This window comes from Tamandua tetradactyla, chromosome X (genome assembly GCF_023851605.1).
Source record: "Tamandua tetradactyla isolate mTamTet1 chromosome X, mTamTet1.pri, whole genome shotgun sequence".
Classification (NCBI taxonomy): Eukaryota; Metazoa; Chordata; class Mammalia; order Pilosa; family Myrmecophagidae; genus Tamandua; species Tamandua tetradactyla.
The window spans coordinates 6525508-6552892 of record NC_135353.1 but is presented as its reverse complement, the minus strand read 5'-3'; the positions used below and the strand labels follow the sequence as shown (position 1 = coordinate 6552892).

At 45.8% G+C, this 27385-nt stretch overlaps 2 protein-coding genes across 4 annotated transcripts in view; one reads left to right on the top strand and one right to left on the bottom strand.

Annotated features, from left to right (window-relative positions):
- The first annotated feature begins 6037 nt into the window (after window positions 1–6037).
- TEX28 (testis expressed 28) overlaps window positions 6038–27385 on the top strand; it is an 85101-nt gene continuing 63753 nt past the window's right edge. The window contains exons 1-3 of one of the 3 annotated variants that reach the window (XM_077146666.1): window positions 6039–6106; window positions 6388–6551; window positions 7750–7890. Coding sequence is in view for 1 of the 3 variants with exons in the window: in XM_077146663.1 (XP_077002778.1) it covers window positions 7721–7890 (170 nt within the window). In the remaining 2 variants the exon portion in view is untranslated. Of the gene's footprint in view, window positions 6107–6387; window positions 6552–7705; window positions 7891–27385 lie in introns of those variants that run through there. The other 2 variants (XM_077146665.1, XM_077146663.1) reach the window with 2 other exon arrangements.
- The window catches only part of TKTL1 (transketolase like 1), a 32873-nt gene continuing 13126 nt past the window's right edge, over window positions 7639–27385 (bottom strand). The window contains exons 7-13 of the mRNA XM_077146662.1: window positions 22130–22294; window positions 18506–18662; window positions 16178–16308; window positions 12765–12848; window positions 10134–10230; window positions 9861–9980; window positions 7639–8561 (exon numbers count right to left, since the gene is read on the bottom strand). Coding sequence (XP_077002777.1) covers window positions 8371–8561; window positions 9861–9980; window positions 10134–10230; window positions 12765–12848; window positions 16178–16308; window positions 18506–18662; window positions 22130–22294 — 945 coding nt within the window. The 3' untranslated portion in view covers window positions 7639–8370. The remainder of the gene's footprint in view (window positions 8562–9860; window positions 9981–10133; window positions 10231–12764; window positions 12849–16177; window positions 16309–18505; window positions 18663–22129; window positions 22295–27385) is intronic.

The following is a 27385-nucleotide window of genomic DNA, read 5'->3' as shown; positions in this document are numbered from 1 at the left end:
GCCATCTACTCCCAAGTAGTTCCACAGGTCTTATGTTAATCCTATCTCCTACATTATCCCTTCCCCCATTATTTACCCCTGCTGTTGCTGTGGTAGTGCCAATATTTTCCAATTAGACACAGCCCATAGCATGCAGTAGTAGTTTCTCCACTATACCCTGGATTTAAACACTCTTTGTACATGGATCATACCTTTGAAATAGTTCATGCAAGAACTTATTTATATTTGCAGTATTAATCAGTGGGACACGTAGGTCTATACAACCCCTTTCAATCACTATCACCTTCAGCATTGGTAATATTACTTATAGACTTACTAGTGAACCGCCTTCCCTACTATCTATTCCCTTACATTTGAGTTCAACCTCATTGGCTAACTGTTCACCCATCTCTAGCTTTCATGATTCTCTAGGTGCCCTATATTCTATATTATAAGCTTCTGATTTTACCTTTACCATGGTCATAAAAGTGGAGTCATACAGTACCTGTCCCTTTGAGTCTGGCTTATTTCACCTAGCATTATGTCCTCAAGGCTTATCCATCCTGTCATGTGTTTCAGGACGTCATTTCATCTTACTGCTGCATAATATTCCATCTCATGTATATACCACATTTTGTTGATCCACTCATCTGTTGATGGACATTTGGTTTGTTTTCATCTTTTGGTGATTGTGAATAATGCTGCTATGATCATCGGTGTGCAAATGTCTGTTTTTGTCACTGCTTTCTGCTCTTCTGGGTGTATACCAAGTAGTGCTATTGCTGGGTCATAGGGCAACTCGATATTTAGTTTCCTAAGGAACCGCCAAACAGTCTTCCAGAGTGGCTGCCCCATTGTACATTCCCACCAGGTATCTCATTGAAGTCTTGATCTGCATTTCCCTTATAGCCAGTGAAAATGAGCATCTCTTCATGTGCTTTTGAGCCATCTGCATTTGCTCTTCAGAAAAATGCCTGTTCATATCTTTAGCCCAGTTTATAATTGGGTTGTTTGTTCTTTTGTTGTTGAGTTGTATTATTTTGTACCAGAGCTGCTTTATTCCAGGGACCCGAGGCTGTTTCTATACCACCACCACCTCCATCTTGTTCCCAGTTATTCCCTGGATCTTCTCTCTTCGCATTATCATCTTCTTCCTTTTCACTTATTTGCATTGCCTGAACTCAGAGGCCGCTGTAACCGACCTCTTTCTGCTCAAATTCTTTCCACTCATCTTCATCCTTTGTCTCCGCTTTGGTGGCAGCCCCAAGGCCTGCCCCACTGCCTGGTTGCTCCTCTCTTTTTTCTTCTTTTTGCCCCTCTTAGCAAAGAAGCTGTCCAGACTTCGCTCTTACATCTTAGCCATGGCTGTGGCCTCAGCCATGGCTGTGGCCTCAGCCATGTGGGGTTATGGGGGCCGGATGGCTCCCCCTGTGTACTGGTGGACAGTGGTACGATCTGCCCCTCGACTCACTCATGTGCATGACCACCATGCAGGATCACATCTGCTCCACAGCCTGAGGGATAAAGGAATGCATGAGCCTGAGGATCCAACGAGAGTGCTCCCCAGAACTTTTTTCTCACCCCAGACAGAAACTCTGTACTCATCAAGCAACAATTCCCCATTCTCCCCCCTGCTCCTGGTAACCGGTAACCCACACACCATCTCTATGCATTTGCTTCTTCTCGGTATTTCCTGTAAGTGAGATCAGACACTATTTGTCCTTCTGCACCTGACTCAGCCTAATGTTTTACGTTTCCTCCACGTGGTAGCATGTAGCAGAACTTCATTCCTTTTTACAGCTGCATAATATACCATTGCATGTTTGTAGCACCTTTTATGTATCCCCACTACACTTGGATTGTTTCCACCCTTGGGCTATTGTCAATAATGCTGCTATGGACATTGGTGTACAAGTATCTGTTCAAGTCCTTGCTTTCAATGCTATTGGGTGGATCTCCTTTGATGACTCCACTCTACTCCTTCTAACTCCCTCCTTTGCTCAGAGATTCCCTATGGTGTGCCATGGCACACTGGTAGGTCATGAAGGATTTAGAGATAAGCCTAGGATGATAGCCCCCCCATCTCAGGCCACCACCAAAAAAAAAAAAAAAGAGAGTGGCAGCAGATACAACCATTCTATTCTCATGCTTAATCATGGTTAGATTTTTCAGTATAGACTTTGAATTACCTTTAAGTTTTCATGAGATTATAGAATAGTTCTCATGGGTACTTACAAATTTTGGTATTACGGTGATGTAAACTTACTTCAAAACCCCAAATTTTTTATAACTTCTGAAATACAACAAAATAAAGATGTTAAAGAAGGAATAAAAAGATAAAAGGAACCAGAAAAGTCCAGACAGATTGAAACATAGGCAAATAGAACTTTAGAAATAAAAAATAGCCATAAAAAACTCAACAGACAGATTAAACAAGTTAGATACCACTGAAGAGAGAATTAGTGAACTTGAGGATGATGCCAAGGAAATTACTTCCTGCTCTATCCTCACTCTCAGCTGATCATGCTGCTTCCTCCGTTGAGAAAATGGCAGCATCTCCTTAGAGATCTGAACCCATCTCTGCAATTCCCCTCATCTTAGCTTCTAGGTTTCTGATTATCCCAGCCTCTTCCCTCTGTTCCCCTAGTTCTAGGGATAGTATTTTCTTCTTTTATCATTTCTTTTACTTCAATCACAATGGGATTAGAGGAGAATCACCATGGAGATTGCTGAGGTTTTAGAGAAAATCTATGCCCCTTCCTACAGATAACTACTCTCTTTTTGAGAAATAGCTTCTGTCTTCCTACTGGAGCCTCGTGGAGCTGAACACTTAATCATGGGTCCCCTAGTGCACCTGGGCACTAAGCTACCCTTCACAAAGCAGGTGTTGTCTGACTTAGATAACCATGATGGTATATGTGTGACTGAGCTTAAGCTGGTCCACAAGGAGCAGTTAAGTTACATGAGCAGGTGGCTCAGCTTTTGACCCTTTCTCTACACTGATGGCCTCATGATGGTTGACAGAGGTTCCGCACAATATGCTGATACTAACTCAAAGTTGATGGCTACAGTTTTATAACCCCACCCAGTCATGAAGGAGATACCTCCCAGTGGGGAGAACTTAGACCAGTAGAGGCCCTAGTCCACTCTGTCTGGAGTGAGAGATGGCCAGTGGTACCAATCTATTCTAATTTGTGGCTGGTTGGTTAGGGACTCGAAGGGAACAAGATTGGGCTACTGGTGACACAGAGGTCTAGGGAAGAGGTATATGAACACACCTTTCAGAAGTGGTTCAGATCAGAAGGTATTTGTAGCTCCTCATAAGAGAATCTGCTGCAGAGGAGACTCACAATAATCACGTGGAGAAAATGATATGCCCAGGGGATGTCAGTCACCTTCCTTTCCCAGCTACCCCAGAGTTTGCTTAAGGGGGTCCATGAATGAGGTAGCCATGGGTGCCAGTGATGGAGGCCATGCATGGGCTGAACAGCATCGGTGTCCCCTCCCCAAGGCCAACCCTGGCTACCAACACTTGGCTGGGTGCCCATCCTGCCAGCAGTAGAGTCCAAGATTGATCTCATGGCTCAGATATGCACAGCCCATTGGGGAAAAGGACATGCACCCAAGGAACTGAAGTATTAGGGTTTCACAGCCATCTGACAGGTGAGACAGAGGGACCCTGCAGGGGGTGCAGGGGAGTTAGGAAGTTGGAAATTTCCTCTGTAGCGCATGAGAAGATGGTGAAGGATTCTGAAAAGAGTCATCTAGCAGCAGTGTTTTGGATGAACTGGAATGGGTAGGGACAGGAGGAGGAGAGACCATAAGGGGGGCTGTAGCAAGTCTGGGTAGAAGTGGGAACATTGAGGGGGGTGTTTTAGTTTCCTAGGCTGCTCAAAGAAAGTAGCATGAAATGGATCGGGTTAGACAATGGAAATTTATTGGGTGATGGTTTGAGGCCAGGAAAATGTCCCAATGAAGGTGAGGCTTTTTCCCAAAGACCAGCTGCCAGCAACCCTGGGTTCTGCCACATGGCAAGGCACATGGCGGCATCTGCTGGTCTCTCCCTCCTTATCCAGGTTCTGTTGCTTTCAGCTTCTGGCTTCCGTGGCTTTTGTTCTCTGTCTGAATTTCATTCTCTTATAAAGGACTCCAATGAGAGGATTAAGACGCATCCTGAATGAGGTGGGTCTTGTCTTAACTGAAGTCACCTCATCAAAAAGTCCTACTGACAATGGATCCACACCTACAGGAACGGATTAGATTTAAGAACGTGGTTGTCTTTTTTTCCCTGGGGGTACATACAGCTCCAAATCACCCCAGGAGCCTCTGTGCCAGAAATCTTGCTGAGGGCATATTTTGCCACAGCCTGCTTCTGTGCAAAGCATGGCATTATCCTTCCACCAGCTCCTCCACCTTATTTATGTCACATCTGCACCATCTCTCTCAACACAATTTTCTGGAGAAAAATCCCTGTGGGTTCCCACCAATATCCTTAAATGAAATTTAGGACTGCAGTGCTTGTACTTACTTGTTTGAGCTTTTATCTGTGCTTTTTCTCTGACACTGAGGCTACTGGCTCCTAAGGACATCAACCCACAGTTACTTTACTCTGTTTCCCTAATAGTTTCAGAAGAGCAATACAAATAAGATTACTAAGAATATGAAAGTTACTGGAAAATGTTGGTGTGTGCGTTTTATGGGGTAGGGGTTATTTTAGTCCTGGGGGGGGATCTTGAGGGATGTCCAGTCAACTTTAAAAAAAAAAATATTTTTATTGACAAATCTTCTCACACATATAGTCCAAACATGGTGTACGATCATTGGCTCACAATATCATTACATAGTTGTGTATTTATTACCACGATCATTTTCAGAACATTTGCATTACTCCAGAGAAAGAAATAAAAAATAAAAAACTCAGGCATGCCATACCCCTTACCCCTCCCTCTCATTGACCACTAGCATTTCCGTCTACCCAACTTATTTTAACCTTTGTTCCCCCTATTATTTGTTCATTTTCCATCCATATTTTTTACTCATCTGTCCATACCTTGGATAAAAGGAGCAGTGACACAATCCCACAGTCACATAGTAAAAGCTATATCATTATACAATTGTCTTCAAGAATCAAGGCCACTGGAACACAGCTCTACAGTTTCAGGTACTTCCCTCCAGCCTCTCCAATACACCATACACTAAAAAGGGATAGCTATATAGTGCATAAGAATAACCTCCAGGAAAATCTCTCGATTCTCTTTTAAATCTGTCAGCCACTGAAACTTTATTTTTGTCTCCTCTCTTCCCCCTTTTGGTCGAGAAGGCTTTCTCAATTCCATGATGCTGGGTCCCAGCTCATCCTGGAATTTCTGTCCCATGTTGCCAGGGAGATTTACACCCCCTGGGAGTCATGTCCTATGCAGGGTGGAGGGCAGTGAGTTCATTTACCCTGTCAGCTTAGAGAGAGAGGCCACACCTGAGCAACAAAGGAGGTTCTCTGGGCATCCGCTTGTTTTTAAATTACTTGAATACCATTCCTTTCCGAGTGGTGAAGCCGCCCAAAGAATTTGCAGTGGGGTTCACTGAAAGCCTCTGCTCTCCATGGCGGTTCAAACTGTCTCTTTCTGGGCTGGAAGCCCCTCCTGCCCCGACCCCTGCCATCTTTCCTCTGCAGACTTAGCCCCGCTCTGCTCTGCCGCTTCTTTACGTTTCCTTGGCTCCCTTCAGCCAGGCTAGTGTTGGGGGGGGACCTCCCTCCTCTGCCCCCCCTGCCGGCTCTGGGACTCTGGGACTCTGCTTGTTTGTCTTTCTCACTGACATCTGGGGGGATTGCCCCGCCCAGATCGCACGTGTTTGGGGTGGGGGGGCACCGTGTTTCTTTCCTTTCGAGGCTTTCCTTTCCCTCCCCGCGGCCACACCTGTGCCCTCCCCCGTCGGGCTCCGACGGGGTGACCCGGGCCCGCGACCCGAGCGTGGCCGGCGAGGACGACACGGATGAGCCGTGGCCGCCGGTGTGACGGGACAAAAACCGATGACGTGCGGCGGGCGGTGCGCGGGTTGGCCTGGGGCCAGGCGGGGCCAGGGCCGGCGGGGACTAGCGTGCGGGGCCGGCGCGGGGTAGTGGTCGATGGTGGGTAGGGGCAAAGAACCCGCGGGGGTACCCCACGGGGCAGGGCCAGGCCCGGGGCGGCGGCGGCGGGGAGGGGACAGGCGGGCGGAAGAGCCCAGCTGGGGTGGGAGGGGCTCGGGGAGGGCGCAGAGCGGGTTGAGCCGGCGGGGGGACCCCGTCCAGGCGGCAGCGGGGGGCTCTCCGCGGGCATCGCCGCCCCCAGCCCCTTTTACACGCACTGCGCTGGCGCCATCCCTTGACACTTCTTCCCCGACACCATGTGGCGCCTTCGGGGTCTACAGGTTGGCCCCCTCCTTGGCGTGACGGCTGCCCGGTACCCAGGTCCGGCCTTAATTAAGAAGGGCTCCCTGAAAGGCTGCCTCGGGGAGCCCTGCCTTGCGGAATTGAGGTTTAATCCCAGGCGTTTTTGGTTGCTGCGCTGAGGCTGAGGCCACCAGCGGGCCGGGTACGTGCATCAGTTTATGACCCCTTACCAGGCCAGGCTCACGACCCCGGGATCCCACGCCTAGGTATACCCCTAGACAACTGGAACTACGTCCGCACAAACGTGTACACGAATGTTCACGGCGGCACTATTTGCAAGAGCCCCAAATACCCCAAAACGTGGTCTGTCCACAGCAGGATTGTTCCACCCGGTGAAAGGGCACATACCCACCCGCCCACAGGGACCAGGGATGGAGCTGGGAAGCATATGCTAAGGGAAGGATCCAGACGCAAAGGCAACATACTGCACAGCTCCGTTTCTGTGCGATGGCCACAATAGGGAAACCTAGAGAGACAGAAAATGGATGCCTGGGGCTGGGAGGACAGGAGGGCAGCCGGATGGGACCGCTAAGGGGTGCAGGCTTTCTTTTCAGGGCCATGAAAACGCTCTGGAATTAGGCCCTGATGATGCTCATGCATCTTTGTGGCTATACAAACACCCTGTTGAACTGTACACTTTTAAAGGGCAAATTGTGTTGGATATTTAAAACACCACTCAGTAAAGATGTTATAAAAAGCAGAAAGACTTTACCCCACAAATAGTATTGCCTCAAAATGGTGAGATCAATGAGGTGAACGTTTTTCCTTGCTTTTTTGTATTTTCTACACTGACCCTGTAACAACTGTCATTGTCTTGACCAAGTAACTTTTAAATCTTGTGAAACAAGCAGGGCGGATCCCTCCTCTCAGAAAAAGGAAAACAGCTCGGAGAAAGCCGCTTAACAAGCACGGTCAAAATCAGGCACTCATTCTGTGACACACAGACACTTGTACTTGACTTCATTTCTCTTAGCTTAGCTTTGATCCCGGGCCCATCTCTAACCTGACAAGCACTTGCTTCTAGTACTGCAGTCACATAATTGATGCCCTGACAATAGAATGGAAGGAGTCTGTGCAAGCCATGCCTTTGCAGCCCATTCCCTTTCCAGGTTTCCTCTTTGGGGACAAGGCTCTCTGCTGCTGGTCTAGACAAGAAGCTACTTCCTGCTCTAGGGTCTTAGTGAGAAACCAAATCACAAAGAGGCAAAGCACAAATGGAGAAAAGCAACTGCTTTTGAAATGCTTTATTAACTCTGACTACTAGCATCCTTTGTAAGTGAATAGTGAGTGGTCTGTTTGGTCTCTGAGCAAATGACGCTTTTTCTGAAACCTCTTTCCAGAGCAGTCTCCGCAAGCAGCACAGCCCACCCTAAGAGCTTCCGCTGCTGCCCTCCGCCCTCTGAAGTGCAGAGAGGAGATGAGGGCAAATGCCAGAGGAGATTCCCAGGTCACAGCACTGACACGTCCAGGGGCAGCTGCAGGTAGGACAGCCCCAAGTGGAAGGACTGGGAATGGGGAGCGTGGGAAGCACATCCGACAATGGGAGTGCTTCACCACCCAGCTACTCAAGGCGCATGTTAATCCCCATTTTCTTTACTTACAAAGGAAATTACACACATTCAAGCAACTGTCACCTCTATGTCACCTCTACCTCCCCATCCCGGGACAGTTAACTATGGTCTTAGCAGAAAACTGAATGATCTGGTGATGGTTCTGTTCATTTTGCTACTTAACGTTGTATACTGCCTAACTCAAAAATGAGAATGACCTTTGTGTGTGTGGTCACAGTTTAAAAGGAGGTAGTCAGCTTAGGGATGAAAGAAAAGTGTTAACTAGCTTGGCTAAAGAAAAAAGGCACAAGGGTAGGGTGCCTTTAAATTCCTAGATTTAAAGGATGGTTTTGTAACAACCAGCATGAACAAAACGTGAAAAAAGATGCTGGTGTGTAAGACCAATTCCCTTTAAAGAAATTGGCAAGTATCATCCATTAAAAGACACTTCACAGCTGCTGCGATGTGCCTGGCGTTGATTCCAAATACATCCAGCAATTCGCTTGTTTTCCCACTCTGCGGCACTCCTGACACCACCAGCTGCTGCACCACGATTTCAGGCTCCATGGAGACGGCTGCACACACGGCTTCTCCGATGCCACCTGGGGAAGCAAGAGACACTGGCATCTGTTCTGGAAGTGGCCAATCAGCCTCAAGGCTCCATGATAGATGGAGACCTTTGCATTGCCTAGTTCCCAGGGAAAAATACTTTTTTTGCTAGTCATTTATTCATGTACACAGGCATTATCTGGCAGGCCCAAGGAGCTCTCATTCTACTCTGCACATCTCCAATTCACATCCACCTGTGCCTAGAGCAGAGGCTGCTCTCCGGTGGGATTCCAGGGATGTGGGGTTCCATGGAGCTCAGATTCTCAAAGCTGTCAGCTACACTGAAACACTCCAAACCAACAAATGCATTGTACAAAAAGTCACGGCAGCAGGCTTGAGATTGCCACCTTCAGAAGGGCCAGCTGGGCTGGCAAGAGGTCCCCTACCTCAAGGTGATAAGGAGGGCCCCTGTGCCTGGGTTGTTTGTACAAACAAGTTTATGGGAACCCCCTGCTTTCCTTCTAGGAGTCTGGGCTTTGGGCCCTTGCCAGGCAGAGTGTTCCTGTGAGCATACCCCAACAAAAACCTTGGGTGCCGAGTCCCTAATGGGCTTCTTTGGGCAGAAACACCTCCACACATGATGGTATCTTTCGCTGTTGGAGGGAGGAGCTAGCTCAGTGTGCCCCTCACAGGAGGGAGGGACAGGGAAACCCAAGCCTGAATTTCTCTCAGCTCCACCAGGTCCTTCCCTAGCTGACCCTGTCATGGAGCTTTTCGCCATAATAAACCTGGGCTGGGAGGACAACTATGTGCTGAATCAGCGAGTCCCAGTGAATCAGCCATCATGGATACATACCAACATAAGCAGCTCCTCATCTCACCCCCTTCCCTACCTAACCAACCCTGGCCTAAACATTGCTCAGGCCCCTCTCCCCAGCAGCATGTTCTTTCTTTGGCATTCTCTGTGTTCTCTGCTTGCCAGGCCCTAGTCCTGCTCTGGTTTTCGCCATGGCAAACTATTCATCATTCAAACCTTAACAGCATCTGTGAAGCTTTTTCTGACCCCAGCCAGAAGGCCAAGTCCAACACTCTTCTGGGCTGCCACTGAAGCACCCCCAGGGACTGGGCACTTTACCCCATGCTGGGGACACAAAAATCAATGTGGGCAGGGTCCCCCCTCCTTAGAGACCCAGGCACAAGTGAGCCTGAGCAGTGCATTTGCAGAGAGCTGTAGTGAAGGTGGATAGCTGGGTGGCTGGAGGGGATGCCACCAAAGCATGGTTCCATCTCCAGGCCACCATAACCCTTCAAGGTCAAAGCTACTTCTCCAAGGACCCCAGGCCTGCCCGCACCTTCTTGGTAGTGATCTTCCACCGTGAGAAGTCGGCCGCCTGTGGCTTTCGCATTGGAGATGATGGTGGCAGTGTCCAAAGGTTTGATGGTAAACAGGTCGATGACACGGACAGAAATATCTGGGCAATGACAAGAACAATGACAATTATGGAAAGATGACATGGAATAAAGAATCCATGGGGATCGAAATCCAAAGACCCATCTTAGAGACTGCCTCTAAGCCCCACCTCTCTCCAGTGGGAATGCCAGAAGTTGGGAAATAACTGACTGACCTTGTTTAGCGAGATCATCAGCAGCTGCTAAGGCTTCGTGCAGAGTCACTCCAGCCCCAATGACTGTGACTTTGTCATTGACGCTGTGGCGGACAACCTAGGATAGCACCCAAAAGAAAAAAAATACTGCACTTACTCTGTACACAGGGCAGCTTGACATGGAGGAAATCCTGCTCCATTTTGATTTCCCCTGTGCTAATAATTTTACTCCTTAGTCATTCACTAGGAAAAAAGGCTGAATGACATGCATTTAAAACCAAGGACACAGGCTTTATGATGACAGGCCCTGTTTCCTATCTGTTTTACAATTCATCTCTTTCTCCTCCTCATTCACAGTGCCAACGTACTGAGCTCTTACATAATGCACACACCAAATGACCCTTTAACCAAGAAGTTGGGTTTCAAACCTGGGATCTAGAAGGCAGAGCCAGAAGTGGGTTGAACTGTCCACCGGCACGCTGGAGCGTGGACATACACACTGGCTCGCAGGCACTGAGGGTGCCAATGACTGGTCTCATGTGTGTGTGCTAGCCTCTCTGAACACCTGCCATGCACTCTCCTCAACCCATGAATGACCTCCCTGGGAGGCCCATACAATGTGGGTCCATGTTGCCGAAGAGGAAACTTACTCTTGGAGCAAGCTCCTGCATAGTCGGGGCAGGGCTGCCACCAGCAGCAAGGCCTGTCTGATGTCGGCCACCTACGCCTCTGCCCTCAGAGGCAGAGCTCCCAGTCTTTTTTCACCGAATCTTGCTTCCTCCAAAGCCACCCATGGAAGGCATCCAGAATTATAGTGCTCAGTTCATCTCTCTCCATAGGTTTCCCTGTAGCTCAAGAACCATTGCTTACAAAAACAACTACAAAAACCACCAGAAACAATGAACTGTTGCTGATAGTATCGATGTTTGGGGTTTTTAAGCTACTCCACTCTCTGAGGTTGTCCTCGGCTTTGTGTGTGTGTGTGTGTTTCCTCTTTTTCTTTTGTATTTGTTGTCCTAGGCTTTTTGTTGTTGTTGTTGTTGCACGGGCAGGTACGAGGAATCGAACCCGGGCCTCTGGCACAGCAGGTGAAAATTCTACCACTGAGCCACCGTTGTACTGCCCTGTCCTAGGCTTTTGATATTTATCTTTTTCTCATCTCTTTCCCTAACTCTAGCTCTTCTGGCCCTTTAATTACACATGCCATGCATATTACACAGACATTTTAACTACTGCCCTTCACCATCAGGAAATGTGCTTCTTTTAGTGTGGACAGGGCAAATATGTTGGAAATTAAGAGAGCAAGTGTGTCAGGATATGAGAACTGCAAGCCAGGTGAATGTCATCATCCAGACACCTTCCTCTTCCCTTCCCCAGAGCTGGAACACATGGCCTTGAATTTCTTTTTTTTCTTTCTTTTTTACATGGGCAGGCACTGGGAATCGAACCCAGGTCCTCTGGCATAGCAGGCAAGCATTCTTGCCTGCTGAGCCACCGTGGCCCACCCTGGCCTTGAATTTCAATGTTGGAGCACAGGGAACAAGAGAACCTGCAGCTGACTCTTCCTGCTCAAGCCAGCAGTGTTTTCCAGCTGCTGGGTGGCCAGGAGCAGACTGTTCCAAAGACTGGCTTTTTGACAGCCATTTGGAGCCCAAATCAATCACTCTGGGTTCAGGAGCCACCAATCACAAGCACGTGGCTGCCTAACCCTCTTAGTCCAGTCGGCTGTTGGCTGCTCTGTCCAGAGGAACTAGAAGTAGTATTTAAGAAGGGCCCTGGGGACATGAAAAAATGCCTATAGGATAAAAGCTGGATAGGAACTTTTCTCCACAGTATGGTCTCAACTACATGAAATATACTGATATATTTGTTGAGGCAAAAAGACAGGAGCGAAAACATCAATAAGGTGATCTCCAGGTGCTGAACTGGAGTTGCCTGTTTGCTTCACTGACATTCACAGCTTCTGCTTAGCTACCTGTGGCAGGTACAGTGTGAAGGGTGGCTGGCTCAAGGCTGGGCACAGAGGCCAGGGGTACATACCTGGGCCCAAACTGGGTCTTGGTGCTAATCGTGGACTCCTGACCAAGGTGCTTAACCCTTCTGATCCACTGTGCACATGAGGGGTGCTGATAGCCCGTGTGTCTTTGGGCATCTATGAGGATGCTGACATAATGTGTGTGATGTGCAGCTTCTTCACAACAGCACAGTCCCAGTTCAGCCAGTGCCCCACATCCCAAGTGGAAACCTACCCCCCACCAGGGCCATGGAATTTCCAGCATGCCCCTTTCTTCCTGGCCTGACATCGGGAAAATCTGTCAACCTAACGGCTCTGTTATCCATTTGCAGTGGTTTCTATTATTTTGTTTAGCTCAAGGCTGTGATAGTTTATAGTCAAGCAACTCGACTGCCCTCAAGTTGGTATTACTTCATCTTTAAGAGTTCAACAAACAGTGACTCTATTTGGAAAAGTGAAAAGTTCAGTTCCAGCTGAACTTGGGAGAATGTTCCTTCTAAGGAAAAGGAGGCAAAGGCCACCACTGATATTTTTCTAAACTAGAGGAATCCAAGGGTTAGGCTGAGAGTGTGAGGAGGTTTAGAACAGTGGTCTCTTCCTACGAAACTAAAGGAAATATGGAGAATGCAAGCCCTTACCTTGGCCTGTCCAATCTCAAAGCACTCGTACTGGGTATAAATAACTGGAGTTTCTGGCCGGCTGGTCCGAATGTAGCACATTCCCTAGGGCATACACGTAAACCAGATTACAGTTAAGAAAATCAAACTATTAATTTCCAACTACTAAACCTTAATCAAAGGGAAAGGTGGGAAGGACTGCATAGTTTTTACTAAAAGTGAAGCCATGTTGGAAGGAGGGATAAGCCTCTATAAGCCTCTACAACCAGCGGCAAACAACCATGTGTGGTGTGCTCAGGCCCTCACTGAGCATAGAGCTTCTCCAAGCCAGGCACAGGATGGAGCAGGACCCCAGATGATTCCCTTGCTGACAGCTTTCTGTGCTGTCATATTTATCAATCAAGGAACAATAGCCTTAATTCACTTTGATCTGTTCTGCCTCCACAGAATTTGAACTCAGGGCAGAAGCAATGACTTAGACTTACTAGAAAGCCTAGAATAGGATGGTAAATAGTTCATTTGTGCCACATTAGCTTGTAATGTTTGAGCCTTAGAAATACCATACATTCCTGAATAAAAAGTGCCTCCCCATTTTCCCAACAAGATGATCTGGACTATCTGTTCCATTCCACTGACTTATTTGTCTACCTCTAGGCCAGCACCACACTGTCTGCGTCCTGTGGCTTTATACTAATCCTTCACATCAGGTAATGTGAGCCCTCCAGCTCTGACGTTCTTTGGAATTGTCTTGGGTTTCATTTTGGTATAAATTTTAGAATCAGCTTGTCAATTTCTACCACAAATTCCACTAGGGATTTGATGGTGTCGAATGCACAAATCATAGATTTGACACCCATATCTTTTGTTCTCCCTTGAACTAGTTTTTGACCCATCTTCACTTCTAAGTTGTTGAAAAGATGGCCCTTCTAAACATATGCAGGATGTCACTGGAAATATTAGCCCCAACCCTATTAACTCATTCCCAACTCACTGGACAGTCAGGTTCTAGAATTTTCCTGTAGGTACACATCTGTAATGCCCACAAGGTGGCTGTTCATCTTCGTGTAGGCTTTAAAACATCCATTTACAGTTATAAAGTCCAATATACAGAAGAGTGCATGTAAATGATATGTACATTTTAGCAAACAACTGTCCAATGGAAGTTCACCCACAAAATCACCTCCAGGTCCAGAAACAGAACTTTGCTGACACCCCAGAAGACCCCCTTGTGTCCCTCACTTATCTGAGCCCCTTCCCTCCTCCCCGAGTTAGCCAGCACTCTGAATTTTACAGGGACAGAGACAGAATCAGAGTAGGTGGCTTTTTCTGTTTGTGGCTCCTTTCGCTCAGCAGCATGCCCTAGAGATCCAGCCAGGTTGCTCCTCTGCAGATTAGCAGTTTGTCCCTTTTATGGCCTAGTGGCATTCTGTGCTAGTGTTGCACCAGACCACATTTTACCCTTTGCCTGTTAAAGGACATCTGGGCTGTTTTCAGTTTGGGAAACAGGAATCTCTCTGGCACACACCTGCATACACAGGTGGTGAAAGTGCACGGCTACCCTCTCCAAGAACACCAACTAGTCCCATCCCCCTATTCCATATTATCGACAGCCCTTTCCAACATGAAAAAGTTAGAATGGGCAGAGCCTCCAAACCCGTAAAGAGTTGGAGAAAGATCAAAGGAGAAGGAGAAGATATAACAGAATAGATAGGATTTAACATATGACTATGACTGCTGAATCATTACACTGAGATTTCTTTTAGTCTCTAGTATCTTGGAGGAACTAGAAGGAAAAACCTGAAATTGTGGAACTGTAACCCATATCAAACTCTGAAATCTGTTGTACAACTAATTCTTGTGATGTGGTTTGAAAACCATTGTTTTTTTGTACATATGCTATATTTCACAATTAAAAACATTTAAAAAGAAAGTGCATGGTCATGAATGATGAAAGTTCAATAGACCTAAGTTGTCTTCCCCATAAATTCCAAACAGAAGAACCAAAGGAACGAGTCAGCCCTTTAGATTCCTTCCAGAAAGCAATACTCCTGCCAACTGTGAAACATTTTATACAGCTTCTCAAAATATGGCTACTCAGTTTGCTTTTAAATCCAATAACAAATTCTTCTAGCCTGTTATTGGGAGTATAAACTAGTAAAGCCATTGGGAAAGGCATTTAAGACCATCTGTTGACATTTAAAGTAACATGTATCTTTGGCCCAGAAACCTCACTTCTAGGAATCAGGGCACGGACACGTGTACAAAGACATTCCCTACATTGCTTCAATCAGTAGAAAGTTCACCCTAAGTGCCCTTCAGTAGGAGAGTAGTTAAATCAGTGCTCATACATCCATATGTGGAATACCATGAGGCCTATAAAAGAATGAAAGAAATCACCCTACACATGCATAGGTATGAAATTATTGTCACAATATAGGGAATAAGAAAGAAGTGCAGACAATATGCATAGTGTGAGCCCATCTATATAAAAGAATCGAAGGAGCACATGTGTGCACACGCTATAAAGGCTCAGAAAGGGAACTGGCACAATACACCCCCAAATGTGCAGTAGTTGCCTGGGGGTGGGGTGGGGTGGTGAGGGGAACCTGGTCATCCTGAGGGACTGGCTAACTCTCCCTGCATCCCAACTGCCTTCCAGTTGAAGAAGGTGGAAGGTAAAGACCACGTTCCCCAGCTCCCTTGTAGTAGGTTCTGGTCGGGCAGGAGATTCTGTTCCCTTGATGCCCTTGCGTGAGGTTTCAGAATGAGGAAGTGAGGCGGAAGTCAGACTCTTGCCCTTTTGCATGGTTTCTGCAGGCAAGGCAGGGCCGGGGAGCATGTGGTTTGCCTGTAGTTTGCCTGTAGTCATGCCCTGCTGCTTACTCTCTGGCTTTCTGGATGTTAAGAGCCAGCCGTGGGGGCTTCTTTCTCCCTGGTGGCAGCTACAGGAGTGAGTCTTAAAAACAACAGCCTCTGAGATGGCCTCACAGGTAGAGGCTCTGCTGGCAGGGGTGGGCCCTTTAAAGCTTATAGTTCTGGGGGTCATTTCCGGACCCAGCCTGGAGCCTGCTCTGCAGCCCTCCTAGTGACTTTGTAGTCATTCTCTAGTAAACTGCCTCCTGTTTAAAATAGCCACAGTATTCTTGGTTTCTGGCATTGAGCCATGACTGATAGTGACCCTGAGGCTTTGTTCAGGGTCCTTCTCTAGTGTTTGGATCTTTTAAAAATGAGAATGTATTCTGGTCCAGCATCCACACTAATATTTTGTTATGATTATAATTTTACAAGGAACCTTATGGCCATATCTTCTACCATGAAGAACCACTACTTCTGTGCTGACAGAAAGTAATGGAAAGCATCCAATAATCAGTACAAAACTAGTCTCAGAGTCTGGAAGCATTGTCTATGTTGAACCAGCATCCCCCTAAACATACCTTGGTATTGGCAGCCAGGTAAACTGCATGCTCTGTCGAGACGGCATCACTCGGATAGAAAATAGTACAATTGGGGATGGTTCGGAACATGGCTAGATCCTCCAGGGCCATCTGGGAGGGACCATCCTCACCTGTGAGAACCAACAGCAGCGTGAGCTTGCCCTCTGCCTGCCCCATCTATAAATAGGCCACCCCTCTTGCCACAAGGGGCCAAAACTATCACAGAGAAATAAAGCCTACCATAATGATGGCAACATTATTCTAATAAAATTGCTGCTCTCGCAGGTCCATTTCATTTGCCACCCCCTTGTAATACCCCAGATTCAATCTGTGCCCAACTCTACTCATTCCTCTTAAAATAACCTGTCGTTCGACTTCTGCCACCATTCCACTATGGAAACAACTTGCTTTGGGTTCACAACTGACCTTTCCACTCTATTCCTGACCCTGGCCACCTCTCTCAGTGGTGTTCCCTCCCTCAGCACTGTGACCTGAGTCAACTCTCTGAGTCTGTCCTTTACTCCATCCAGAGGGACCCCACCCCTTAGGTTTTCTCCTTCCTTCTCTGCACTTCTTTTCTCCATCAAGAGACCCTTTTTTTTCCCCTCCAGATCATGTGTTTTGTTCATTTCTCAAGCCCTTCAATGTAGCAGCGCATACATAACTTCGAGGCACCTTCATGCCTGGCCCTACCCTGCCACAGATAACTGTCTACCTTCAGAATGCTGGCTCCTCCCCAGAGTGGACCCTGAGCTATTGCTTCATATAGCGGGCTTAATTTACCCCAATCCAGCACCAGGCCAGGACCCTTGGCCCCTTTCCCAGGTCCTCTTCCCTGTTGTACCCTCAAGTTCTAGCTTTGGCCCTTCCTCTGTGCTCTTTCTGAGTCCAGCTTCACCCATACAGCCAGGGTCCCAACTCCAGATGTCTGCTCCAGCCTCTCCTCCCCTAGGGGCTTCTTGTCTCTTCGAACCCTTCAATGGCCAGCTGGAAGGGGATGACCCCCAAAGGTCCATTTCTAGCCCTCACCTTTCCTCCAGCATGCTCGCTGCCAAGGTATGCTGTCCCATCTATATACCTCAGACTGGGCCTGCCAGGCCACTCAGCTTTCCAATGCCCTCACCTCTGTCATTCACAAACACAAGTCCCTGGTGTTTGCCAAGCCAGGAAAAACTGGAGAGTTGATTTCTGCTTTTCACACAATTTCAGATGCCTCAATCCTTTAGCAATTTGTACTTCTTTCTTTGGATGCTCTCAGATTCACCCTTTATTTTTTGACCCAACTGGTAATTCACACCTTACTTTAATCCTCTCTGTCCTCCCTGTTTCCTGTTGCTTTCCTCTAACTTATCCCGCCCGGCTAATGTCCATGAAACTGTTTTCATCCACATTATTCTTCTATGTCATGTCCCTTGCAGGGTCCTTTTCATGTCCCTTTGCACCCAGTTTATCCCAATGGAAATGTCCTTGCTGCTCTGAATCCCTCAAGGCCTGCTCCCATTCTAGTCCCCACCTCACTCCACTTCCAGCATGTCCCATCCCAGTAAACAATACCTCCACCCACACAGGTGCCTGAGACAGAAGCATGAACTCTCTCAGCCTGTCCCACATCCAACTCCTCAGCATATTAGTTCCTCCAAGCCTGTGCATCCCTCCCCGCCTCTTTCCACACCATTAACACTGACCTTAATGCAAGCCACCATCTCTTCTGGCCTGCTGTCTTGCTGGCCTGCACCTGTCTCACTCCCACTCTGCTCCTCCCTGGTGGTGTTCTAAAACCACGGACTCACTCTGGTCACTTTCTGGCTTAAAACGCTACCTTGGCTTCCACTGCCCTCAGGATCAGCTCTGAATGCCTATGCAGGGCTGTGCTTGGGCTCCTGGCCTCCCTTCCCACCACTTTCCCCAAGGCTTCCCGCAGCTTCTCCGAGGCCCTTGGCTAAGGCAGAGCTGAAGATGCAAGCCCTCCCTCCCCGTCAGTGACATGCACCTCCCCGGGCAGCCTGCCACCACAGCAAGGGCAGCAAACTGTTCCAGGACTCTTGAGCAGCCCAGTCAATTCCCTCCCAGTGCACACACAGCAGGCACTGCAGAGAGACAATGATTTCTCAAAGACTGAAAGAACGGAAATCTGCTGTAAACTCAATGGAGCCACTGCCTACATAGTTACGCCAAGGGTTTGGAACTTGTCAAACACTAGAGGGCAGTGGTTTTTTGTTTTTATTTTTTAAAGAAGCCCACATAATTCAACTCTATAGAACCCAAGCATGATGAGCTTTCTCTGTACGGAAAGAAGGCTGTCAAGATAAGGGAATCCAGAACTCATACCTACGGACACCCCGCAGTGGGAGCCAATGAGGGTGACGTTCGCTTGCGAGGTGGCGCCCATCCGGATCTGGTCAAACGCCCGGGTCAGAAAGGCTGCAAAGCTACTCACAAATGCTATGGCGCGACCATGTGTGACAAGGCCCAGGGCCACGCTCACCTGCAACACAAAGACCGTGGCTGAGAATCCCCCTTAACCCCATGGCTGCCTTACACACCCACCACCTCCTTGTGGTTTTCCGTACCCACTTTGGATTCCAGGGACCCCCATTAAAACTTTGCTTGGCAAACCCCTAACTTCGTTTGCCCTTCTCTCCTTCAGGCATTCACCTGGTTAACTCTAAACCTGGCTGTTTCCTCTCTGCCTACCCTGGAGTGGCTGAGCACTGCTGGAAAATAAATTCAGAACTGGGATCATTGGCTGGCCTTTGTTCAAATTTGCAACTGGAACATTTCAGAGATACTCAGCGATGCTCTGCTCTTTTGTTATGTCTCAGCATCTGCATCCTCGCTGTCCACCTCTCTCTTCAACCCTTCCTTTCCTAGCTCCTTTGCCTTGTATCTTGTGGGGAAGAGAGAAGGAAACAGATAGGGTGCCCCTGTGATTAGCATACTCACCAAATCCACCCTCCCTGACCATGAGGGGAGATGGATTGGCCTTCTCTCCCACTTATGATCCCAAACCCTGCCTCTCTGTAATTTTCTCAAGAGCTTCTTCAATCGTGCACCGATCCCCCCTTTCCTGGACTGAATCATTTTCTACCTTTTTCCTGGATCATTCTCTTGCCATTCAAATATGTTCTTGTATCTTTCACCCACTGCTGCCTTGGCGTCCTCCTGAGATCATTCTCTTCACAGAAAACTTCGAGAGAGTTGTGTAGAGTCATCACCACGTTCTAGACTTTCATTCTCTCCTAGCCTCTTTCATCTAGACCTCCATCCCCACAAGTGACCTATTGGTTGGTAATCTAAGAGGTCAACTGACCTATGTTTGCATCCTACTGGCATTTAGCATAACTTGTCAGCCTCTTTTCTCAAGGTGTTTCATACACTAGGCTTCTGTGACCCAGCGACTAGAGCTACCCTCCATCTTCGTGTGCTTCCCATACCCCTAGCTGGCCCATGCTTCTTTTCCTGCCAGTGCCTGGAATCTATCCTTGGGCTCAGGCCTCACTGCCTTTCTCCTCTGGGAAATCTGGCCAGCCAATGGCTTTCATGTGACGGGGATTATGCTAATGACTTCCACCTTTGTATCACTCCCCCTGAAACTTCAAATTTATCCACCCCAGGCAGCTTCAACCAAGGATGTAAATAATTCTGGGGGAAACAAAGACTCTCCCAGGGGCATGCTGGTAGGGCTGGGTGTCAGGGTAGTCAAGACAAGATGGCTGACCCTGGCCAGATGCAGATCTGCATGCACCTCCCAGGAGACAAATCCCACTCCATGGCAGGGGCTTTCCCCATCTTTTCTTCAAGTAAAAGTGAAAGAGAATGATTTACAGATCACTGCAAACAATTCTTCATGAAAGATCCCGATGTGATTTTGGGCTTCTAACTGGGAAAGAATTCAAAGTGAGTGACAATCCTACAAAATAACTCCTTCCATTCTCATCTACTATAAGCCTCTTCACACTCACATCATTAAAATGAAAAAGAGGAATTCGATATATTCTAAACCTTATCTCATTCAAATGATAAATAATATTTATCCACTACTACACAAACTGATAATGACAGCTTGATCCAGAAGGGAGAAGCTGTAACACTCAGAGGCTTACTAACAAAGCAGATTTAAAAGATGGTTCATCTCTATGCATGTTTTTGTTGCACAGAAGAATAATGGGATGGTCAATAAAATATTTTCATGTGTAAAAATATATTGAGGAAATGGAGAAATGGAATGGAAATGAGAATGCAAGTAGAAAAAGTGGATTACCTTCTCACTGTTACAGAGAATGGCTTCATGTACTATTTAACTAGATGATTTGAGTGTTAATTTTAAAGGCCAAACTTTTCACTATGCTAGAAACTGCATCCTCTGCAATGATTTAAATTGGTGATAAAAGAATTTAGATGCTAAATTTAGATCCTGGACAAAGGGTCATATGTGGTTTATAGACGAACACTTTGAGGTTCTGAAAGCAAGCACATTTAGAGACCACCCACCTGCCTGACAACCTACCTAACGGTACCCTGACATTCCCACCTCCACTCATCTCCCAGCCTTCTCCTCCCTGAATGACACCTTAGTGTCATCCTTGATTCCTGCCCTCTACACTTACTTCCTAAACAAGTCCTGCTTAGGCCCCTGCCAGAGTGATCCCAAATGCCAGAGCTCTCACTGGACTGCAGTCTACAATCCCCCGTGGCCTAGAAAACCCTCATCCCTGCTGTCTCCACCCCCTGCCCTATTGCCCACAAGAAGCTCTGCTTCATCCTGTAAGGTCTTCTGAAACACACCATGTTGCTTTCCTGCTTTGAGCCCTCCACTAGTTTACAGGCAGAACAGCCCAGAATCTAAGACTCTGAAAGTGCTCATAAGACCCCAGACGATTCAGCCCCCATGATCTCACTGACCTGAACTCCTTCTCTTTCCTTCTGTGCCCATGATGCTTCTGTCACCCTGACTTTCCTTCTGCTCCTTAAACATTCCATGCTTGAGCCTGCCTCAGAGTTGGCTGTGCTCTGCTACGAATGCTGTTTCCCAGATCTGTGCACATTGGACTCCCTTGTCACTTAGGTGTTGACTGTGTGTCACCTTTTCCAAGAGGCTGTCCCTGACTACCCAATCTCAAGCAGCATGCCTGGTGTCACTCTCGTCATAGCCACCTGTTGTCAGCACAGCCCCCAAATAACCGCCTGTTATTCATTCTCTTTACTAGTTCTCTTCCCAAAAGAACAGGGGCCTCATCTGTTTCAAGCCAGCCAGTAGGCACATAGTACCTCATTGCAGACTGAGCAAATCAATGCGTTGGGGAGCAAGCTTTTGGACAGGAGGGCCAATTCAAGAAATTATGGGTTGCAATTTTTCCATTCAAAATGAAAATACTTTCACAAGACCACCGGAAAGATAAACTATTCTTACAATGGTGATTACCTCCTTTACTGAACCAGAATGATTAAATTCCAATACCTACAGGGGCAGGTCTGCCCCATAAGTGGATGAGTGGACCAGCAGGGTTCAGGACCATGAAGAGCTGGCTGTGAACTGCCCCTCTAACAGGGGGCCCTCTGCTCAACTCCAGCTAGAGTGGAGCGAGAAAATAGTCCCTTGTGGCTCTCTCAGCCCATGTGCCTCTGGGCACTGGAGGGCTGCCCAGTTGAAGGCTGGGCTGGGAAGAAAAGGTGACACCACCTACAACCCATGAGCAACTAAAAGGCCACTAAGGGGCTAGGGCTGCTCCATGTCTGGAGCCTAAGGAGAGGGTGCCAGGCAGCCCTCCAACCCTCATCACAGTCCTGGGAAATGGCCCTCAGATTCCACCCCAGCTACTCTCCACCTGTTTCTCTGGAGATTTTTTCTCTAATTCCTTTGCGTCGTATGAATGGAAAGACAAATCAGACTGCTAGGCAGACCTCCTGTGGCCCAGTGAGAAGACCTGAGAGAGACTCCCACAGTATACTCACCATGTTTTGCTCAGCCATGAAACATTCGATAAAACGCTCAGGGTGCTCTTTCTTGAAGAGCTCAGAGAAGGTGGAGTTCTTGGTGTCACTATCCAGGACAATGACTCTTTCATTTACATGTCCCAGCTTAGCCAGAGCCACACCATATGCTTTCCGAGTAGACACCTAGAAGGAACAAAGAGTCAAACCATAGCGTTTCTTGGAGAATGACAGATCATTGCCTATATCAATGAGAAGACAGAGCAAATTAGTAAATCACCAATAATCTCCTCTAAATTCATAAAAATGGACGGCAAGCCTATCTTAAATCCATAACCGACTCATTTCGATATCATTTTCTCAAAAACTGTGCCCCACATTGTGGTCAGTATTTTAGGAACATCCCACTGCCCCCACTTCCTAAGAAGGAAAACTGCCCAACTCACCAGTGATGATTTCAGATCTTAACAGTCTTTACTGAATCCTTAAAATTATTTTGGGCGCATGGGTGGCTCAGTGGTAGTAGAATGCTCACCTGCCATGCGGGAGATGGGGGTTCAATTCCCAGTCCATGCCCCCCTCCAAAAAAAAATTACTTTGCTACATTAATTGGTCTACTTTCATGGCAGAATATAAAATAACTGACATGATGTTTTATTTGAAACACTGGTCTCAACCAAACTTACTCCCTCTGCCCTCATGCATTTATTTTCCAAAACACAAATGCCTCTGTACTTCTCGTCATAAAACCGATAGTCTGTGGCAAAAAAAGCAAATATAGAAAAACGTAAAGACCGAGGGAAAACTCTTTCCTAGCACTGTCTACTTCATTCAAAGGGTTGCCTAGTATTTTATTCAATAGAGCAATGTTTCTCAAGTGGGGTCTTTGAACCAGCTGCAGCAGCATTCCTTGTGACATTGCCAGAAATACAGATTCTCAGGCCCCACCCCAGACCAGCTGAAGCAGAAACTCTAGGGGGTGGCAATCTGTGTTTTCACAAGCCCTCTAAGTGACAGATGCTGGCTCAGGTGTGATGAGAACTTATCATGAAGGAAACACAATTTATTCATTTAGGCCCCTAAGGATAGTTTCCAGTTACCTGATACCATAACCCAGAACATCCTTCTACCTGAACATACCTTGTCCAATTAACTCTGTGAGGTAAATACCCGGCTGTGAGACTCCGGAGTCAAAGGGAAGGTACATATGCAAACAGCCAAGTATCCTTCTAGACCCTTTCTCCAGATACTCATCAATGATGGGTTGTGCCAATCACTTTAATCTTTGCAAATATGAAAATAACACCTCACTGTTGCTTGAATGGGCAATTCTTGGAATACTAAAGAGGCAAACATCTCTTCATGGTTCTGGTTTATTTATTCTTTTGGGAACCGCCTGCTCGTGTCCTAAACTTATTTTTCTATCGAGTTATTTTTCTACTGGCATTTGTTTGAATACTAATGAAGCAAACACCTCTTGAGCTTCCTGCTTATTTTGTCTTTTGTGAACTGCCTGTTCGCATCCTAAGCCTCCTATTTTCCTATCAAAATATTAATTTTTCTTATTGATTTGTAAGGAACCATTGTGTTTCAGGAACAATAATACATTGTGTTACACAGCTTGTATTTTTCCTGGTTTGGCATCTGTTTCTAATCTAGTGGAGTCTCTCTTATTAAATTTTTATTAATAAATCCAATCAATATACAATATGAACACTTTTTTTCATCACATAGTTGTATATTCATCATCATGATCATTTCTTAGAACGTTTACATCAATTCAGAAAAATAAACAGAAAACAGAAAAAAATCATACATACCATACCCCTTACCCCTCCCTTTCATTGATCACTAGCATTTCAATCTACTAAATTTATTTCAACATTTGTCCCTATTATTTATTTATTTTTAATCTATATGTTTTCTTACTCATCTGTTCACAAGGTAGATAAAAGAAGCATCAGACACAAGGTTTTCACAATCACACAGCTGTACTGTGAAAGCCATATTGTTATACAATCATATTCAAGAAACATGGCTACTGGAACACAGATCTACATTTTTAGGCAGTTCCCTCCAGCCTCTCTGTTACACCTTAACTAAAAAGGTGATATCTATTTAATGCGTAAAAATAACCTTCAGGATAACCTCGCGACTCTGGAATCTCTCAGCCATTGACTCTATTTTGTCTCATTTCTCTCTTCCCCCTTTTGGTGAATGAGAATTCACCAAATGAGAAGAAATCATTCTAGGATTTCTGTCCCACGTTGCCAGGAAGGTCCACACTCCCGGGAGTCATGTCCCACATAGAGAGGGGGAAGGCAGTGAGTTTGCTTGTTGTGTTGGCTGAAGGAAGCCACATCTGGGCAACAAAAGAGGTTCTCTTGGGGGTGACTCTGAGGACTAATTTTATGTAGGCTTAGCCTATCCTTTGTGGGGTTAAGTTTCATATGAACAAACCCCAAGACTGGGGGCTCAGCGTATAGCTTTGGTTGTCCACACCGCTTGTGAGAATATCAAGAATTCAACTTAAGAAAGTTGAATTTCTCACCCTTCTCACCATTCCCCGATGGGGACTTTGCAAATACTTTTTATTCACTGATCAGATCACTCTGGGATTTATCGGGGCATCACTCTGGTCAAATCTTAGGCCTAATTTTAACTAGGCTTAGCCTATCCTGTGTGGGGTTAAGTTTCATATGAACAAACTCCAAGATTGGGGGCTCAGCCTATTGCTTTGGTTGTCCCCACTGCCTGTGAGAATATCAAGAATTCAACTTGGGAAAGTTGAATTTTCCCCCTTTATCACCATTCCCCCAAGGGGACTTTGCAAATACTTTTTTATTCCTAGTAGAGTCTCTTTAGCCTTAAAGTTTACATTCTTATGTAGTCAAATCAATCAGCTAGAAACCTTCAGGGTTTCTAGCTTTTATGCGCTACTCAGAGAAATCTTCCTCACTCAAAGATCATAAAAGTATCCATCCATATTTCTTCTTTGTATTTTTAAGGTTTTATTTCCCATATTTAAACCTCTGTTCCATCTTTACTTTGGCTTCTGGACTAAGGTGGAGATTCATGTTCTTTTTTTTTTAAACAAATAGCTAGCTAGTCCAAACCATTAAAAAATTAATCTTTTGTCCCCTTAACTGAAATGGCTACTTTGTCCTATATGAAACATCAATTTATGCTTGTTACTCTTTGTAAACTCTGACTTGAGTTCTGATCACCAGCTCCTCTGTCCCTAACCAAGTGCCACAGCTCTGGAGCACGGCAGCATCTGGCAGGGCAGGTGCAACTCTGGGCATGGTTCTGGCTGTTCTAGTTTGTGTTTTCTTCTAAATGAACGTCAGGATCACAATACCAATAATAAAGAATCCTACTGGAATACTGTTTGAGATTGGGACAGAACTGATACCTTTAAAATATTGAGTTTTTCTATCAAAAAACAAGGTTTGGCATATAGAACTGATGGTAGCATGTTATTGTGAAAATAATTAACAGTACTGAATTGTGTGTGAGTGTGGTGGAAAGGGGAAGTTTAGACTCATGCATGTCACCAGAAGGAAAAACTAGAGGTTAAAACATGGGCATGCATAATACAGTGAATTGTGATGAACAATGACTGTGATTAACTGTACAAATATTAAGAAGTTCTTCCATTAACTAGATCAAATGTACAATACTACTGTAAAGAGTTAATAATAGAGAGGTATATGGGAGAAAATGTACCTACTGCAAACTATAGATTATAATTAATAATATCTTAATATTCTTTTATCAACAGTAACAAATGTACCACTGATACTAGGGGTCAACAATGCAGGGATGAATAATGGGTATGAGAAGTTTTGGGTTTCTTTTATATTTTTATTTTACTTTATTATTTTTTTTGGAGTAATGAAAATGTTCTAAAATTGATTGTGGTGATGGCTGTACAACTATATGATGATACTGGGAGCTACTGATGGTATATTTTGGATGGACTGTATGGTGTGTGAATATATCTCAATAAATTGCATTCATTTGTTACACGGGCGCACACACACACACACACACACACACACACACACACACACAAAAACAAGGTCTGGCAGTTCCTCAAAAGGTTAAACGGAGTTACCTTGCAAGCCAGCAATTCCACTCCAAAATATATACCTTGAGAACTGAGCATGTGTCCACACCAAAACTCGTACAGGAATGTTCATAGCAGCACTATTCATAAGAACCAAAGAGTGGAAACCACCCAGCTGTCCATGAAGAGATGAATAGATAAATAAAATGTGGCCTAACCCCTCAATGGAATACCATTCAGCCACAAAGAGGAATGAGGTTTGATACAGGAGACAACATGGATGACACTTGAAGACATTATGCTAAGTGAAGAAGAGCGTCACAAAAGGATGTATAATGTATGATTCCATTTACTTGAATTGTCCAGATTAGGCCAATCGATAGAGGAAGAAAGGTTAGTGGTAGCCTGAAATTTGGAGAAATGGAGGAAGTAGAGGTGACTACTACAGGGAATGGGGTTCCTTTTTGGCGTGATGAAAATGTTCCAAGATCGAGGTGATGTTTGAACAACTCTGAACATACTAAAAGCCACTGAACTGTACAGTTTACATGGGTGAATTATATGGTATGTGAATTATAGTTCAATAACGCAGTTACAAAAATGTTTGCCTCTTCACTTAGGCCTCTGTTCGTTCATTCATCCAAACACTTAAAAAAATATTTTCTTAAAGATATTTTTAAAATAGGCTTTATGTATACATGGTGCAAAATTCAAAAGTTATAAAAAGATACAGAGTGAGGAAAGTCTTCCTTCCACTTCTGTCCCTCTCCCCAAAGGCAAATGGCAACTAACTTTATAAACATCCTTACATCTGTATATTGAAGTTTTTTTTGTTATCGTCCTCAATTTTTGTTGCTATTAGAGAGCTAGCACTAGGCTTGAACTGAAGAAGTATCTTCCCAAACCTATTTTTGTTTTACTAAGAGTTTTGTTTTTTTTTAAACCAGAAATGCTCAATTTTATGGACTGCTTTTGTTTAGCAACTATCTAAATGCTCATGTTTCTCCTGGCTCCTTTGACCTAACAAAGCAGTGAATTCTTATATTAAGTTTCCTAATACTGATCAATCTCTGCATTACTGATCTGAACTTCACTGAGTCAGATACATACTTCCTTTAATATACTGATAGAGTTGAGACTGGCTAATGTTTTATTGAGAATTTTGAAGTTCATATTCACAAGTGCAGCTAGTCTGTAGTTTTAGT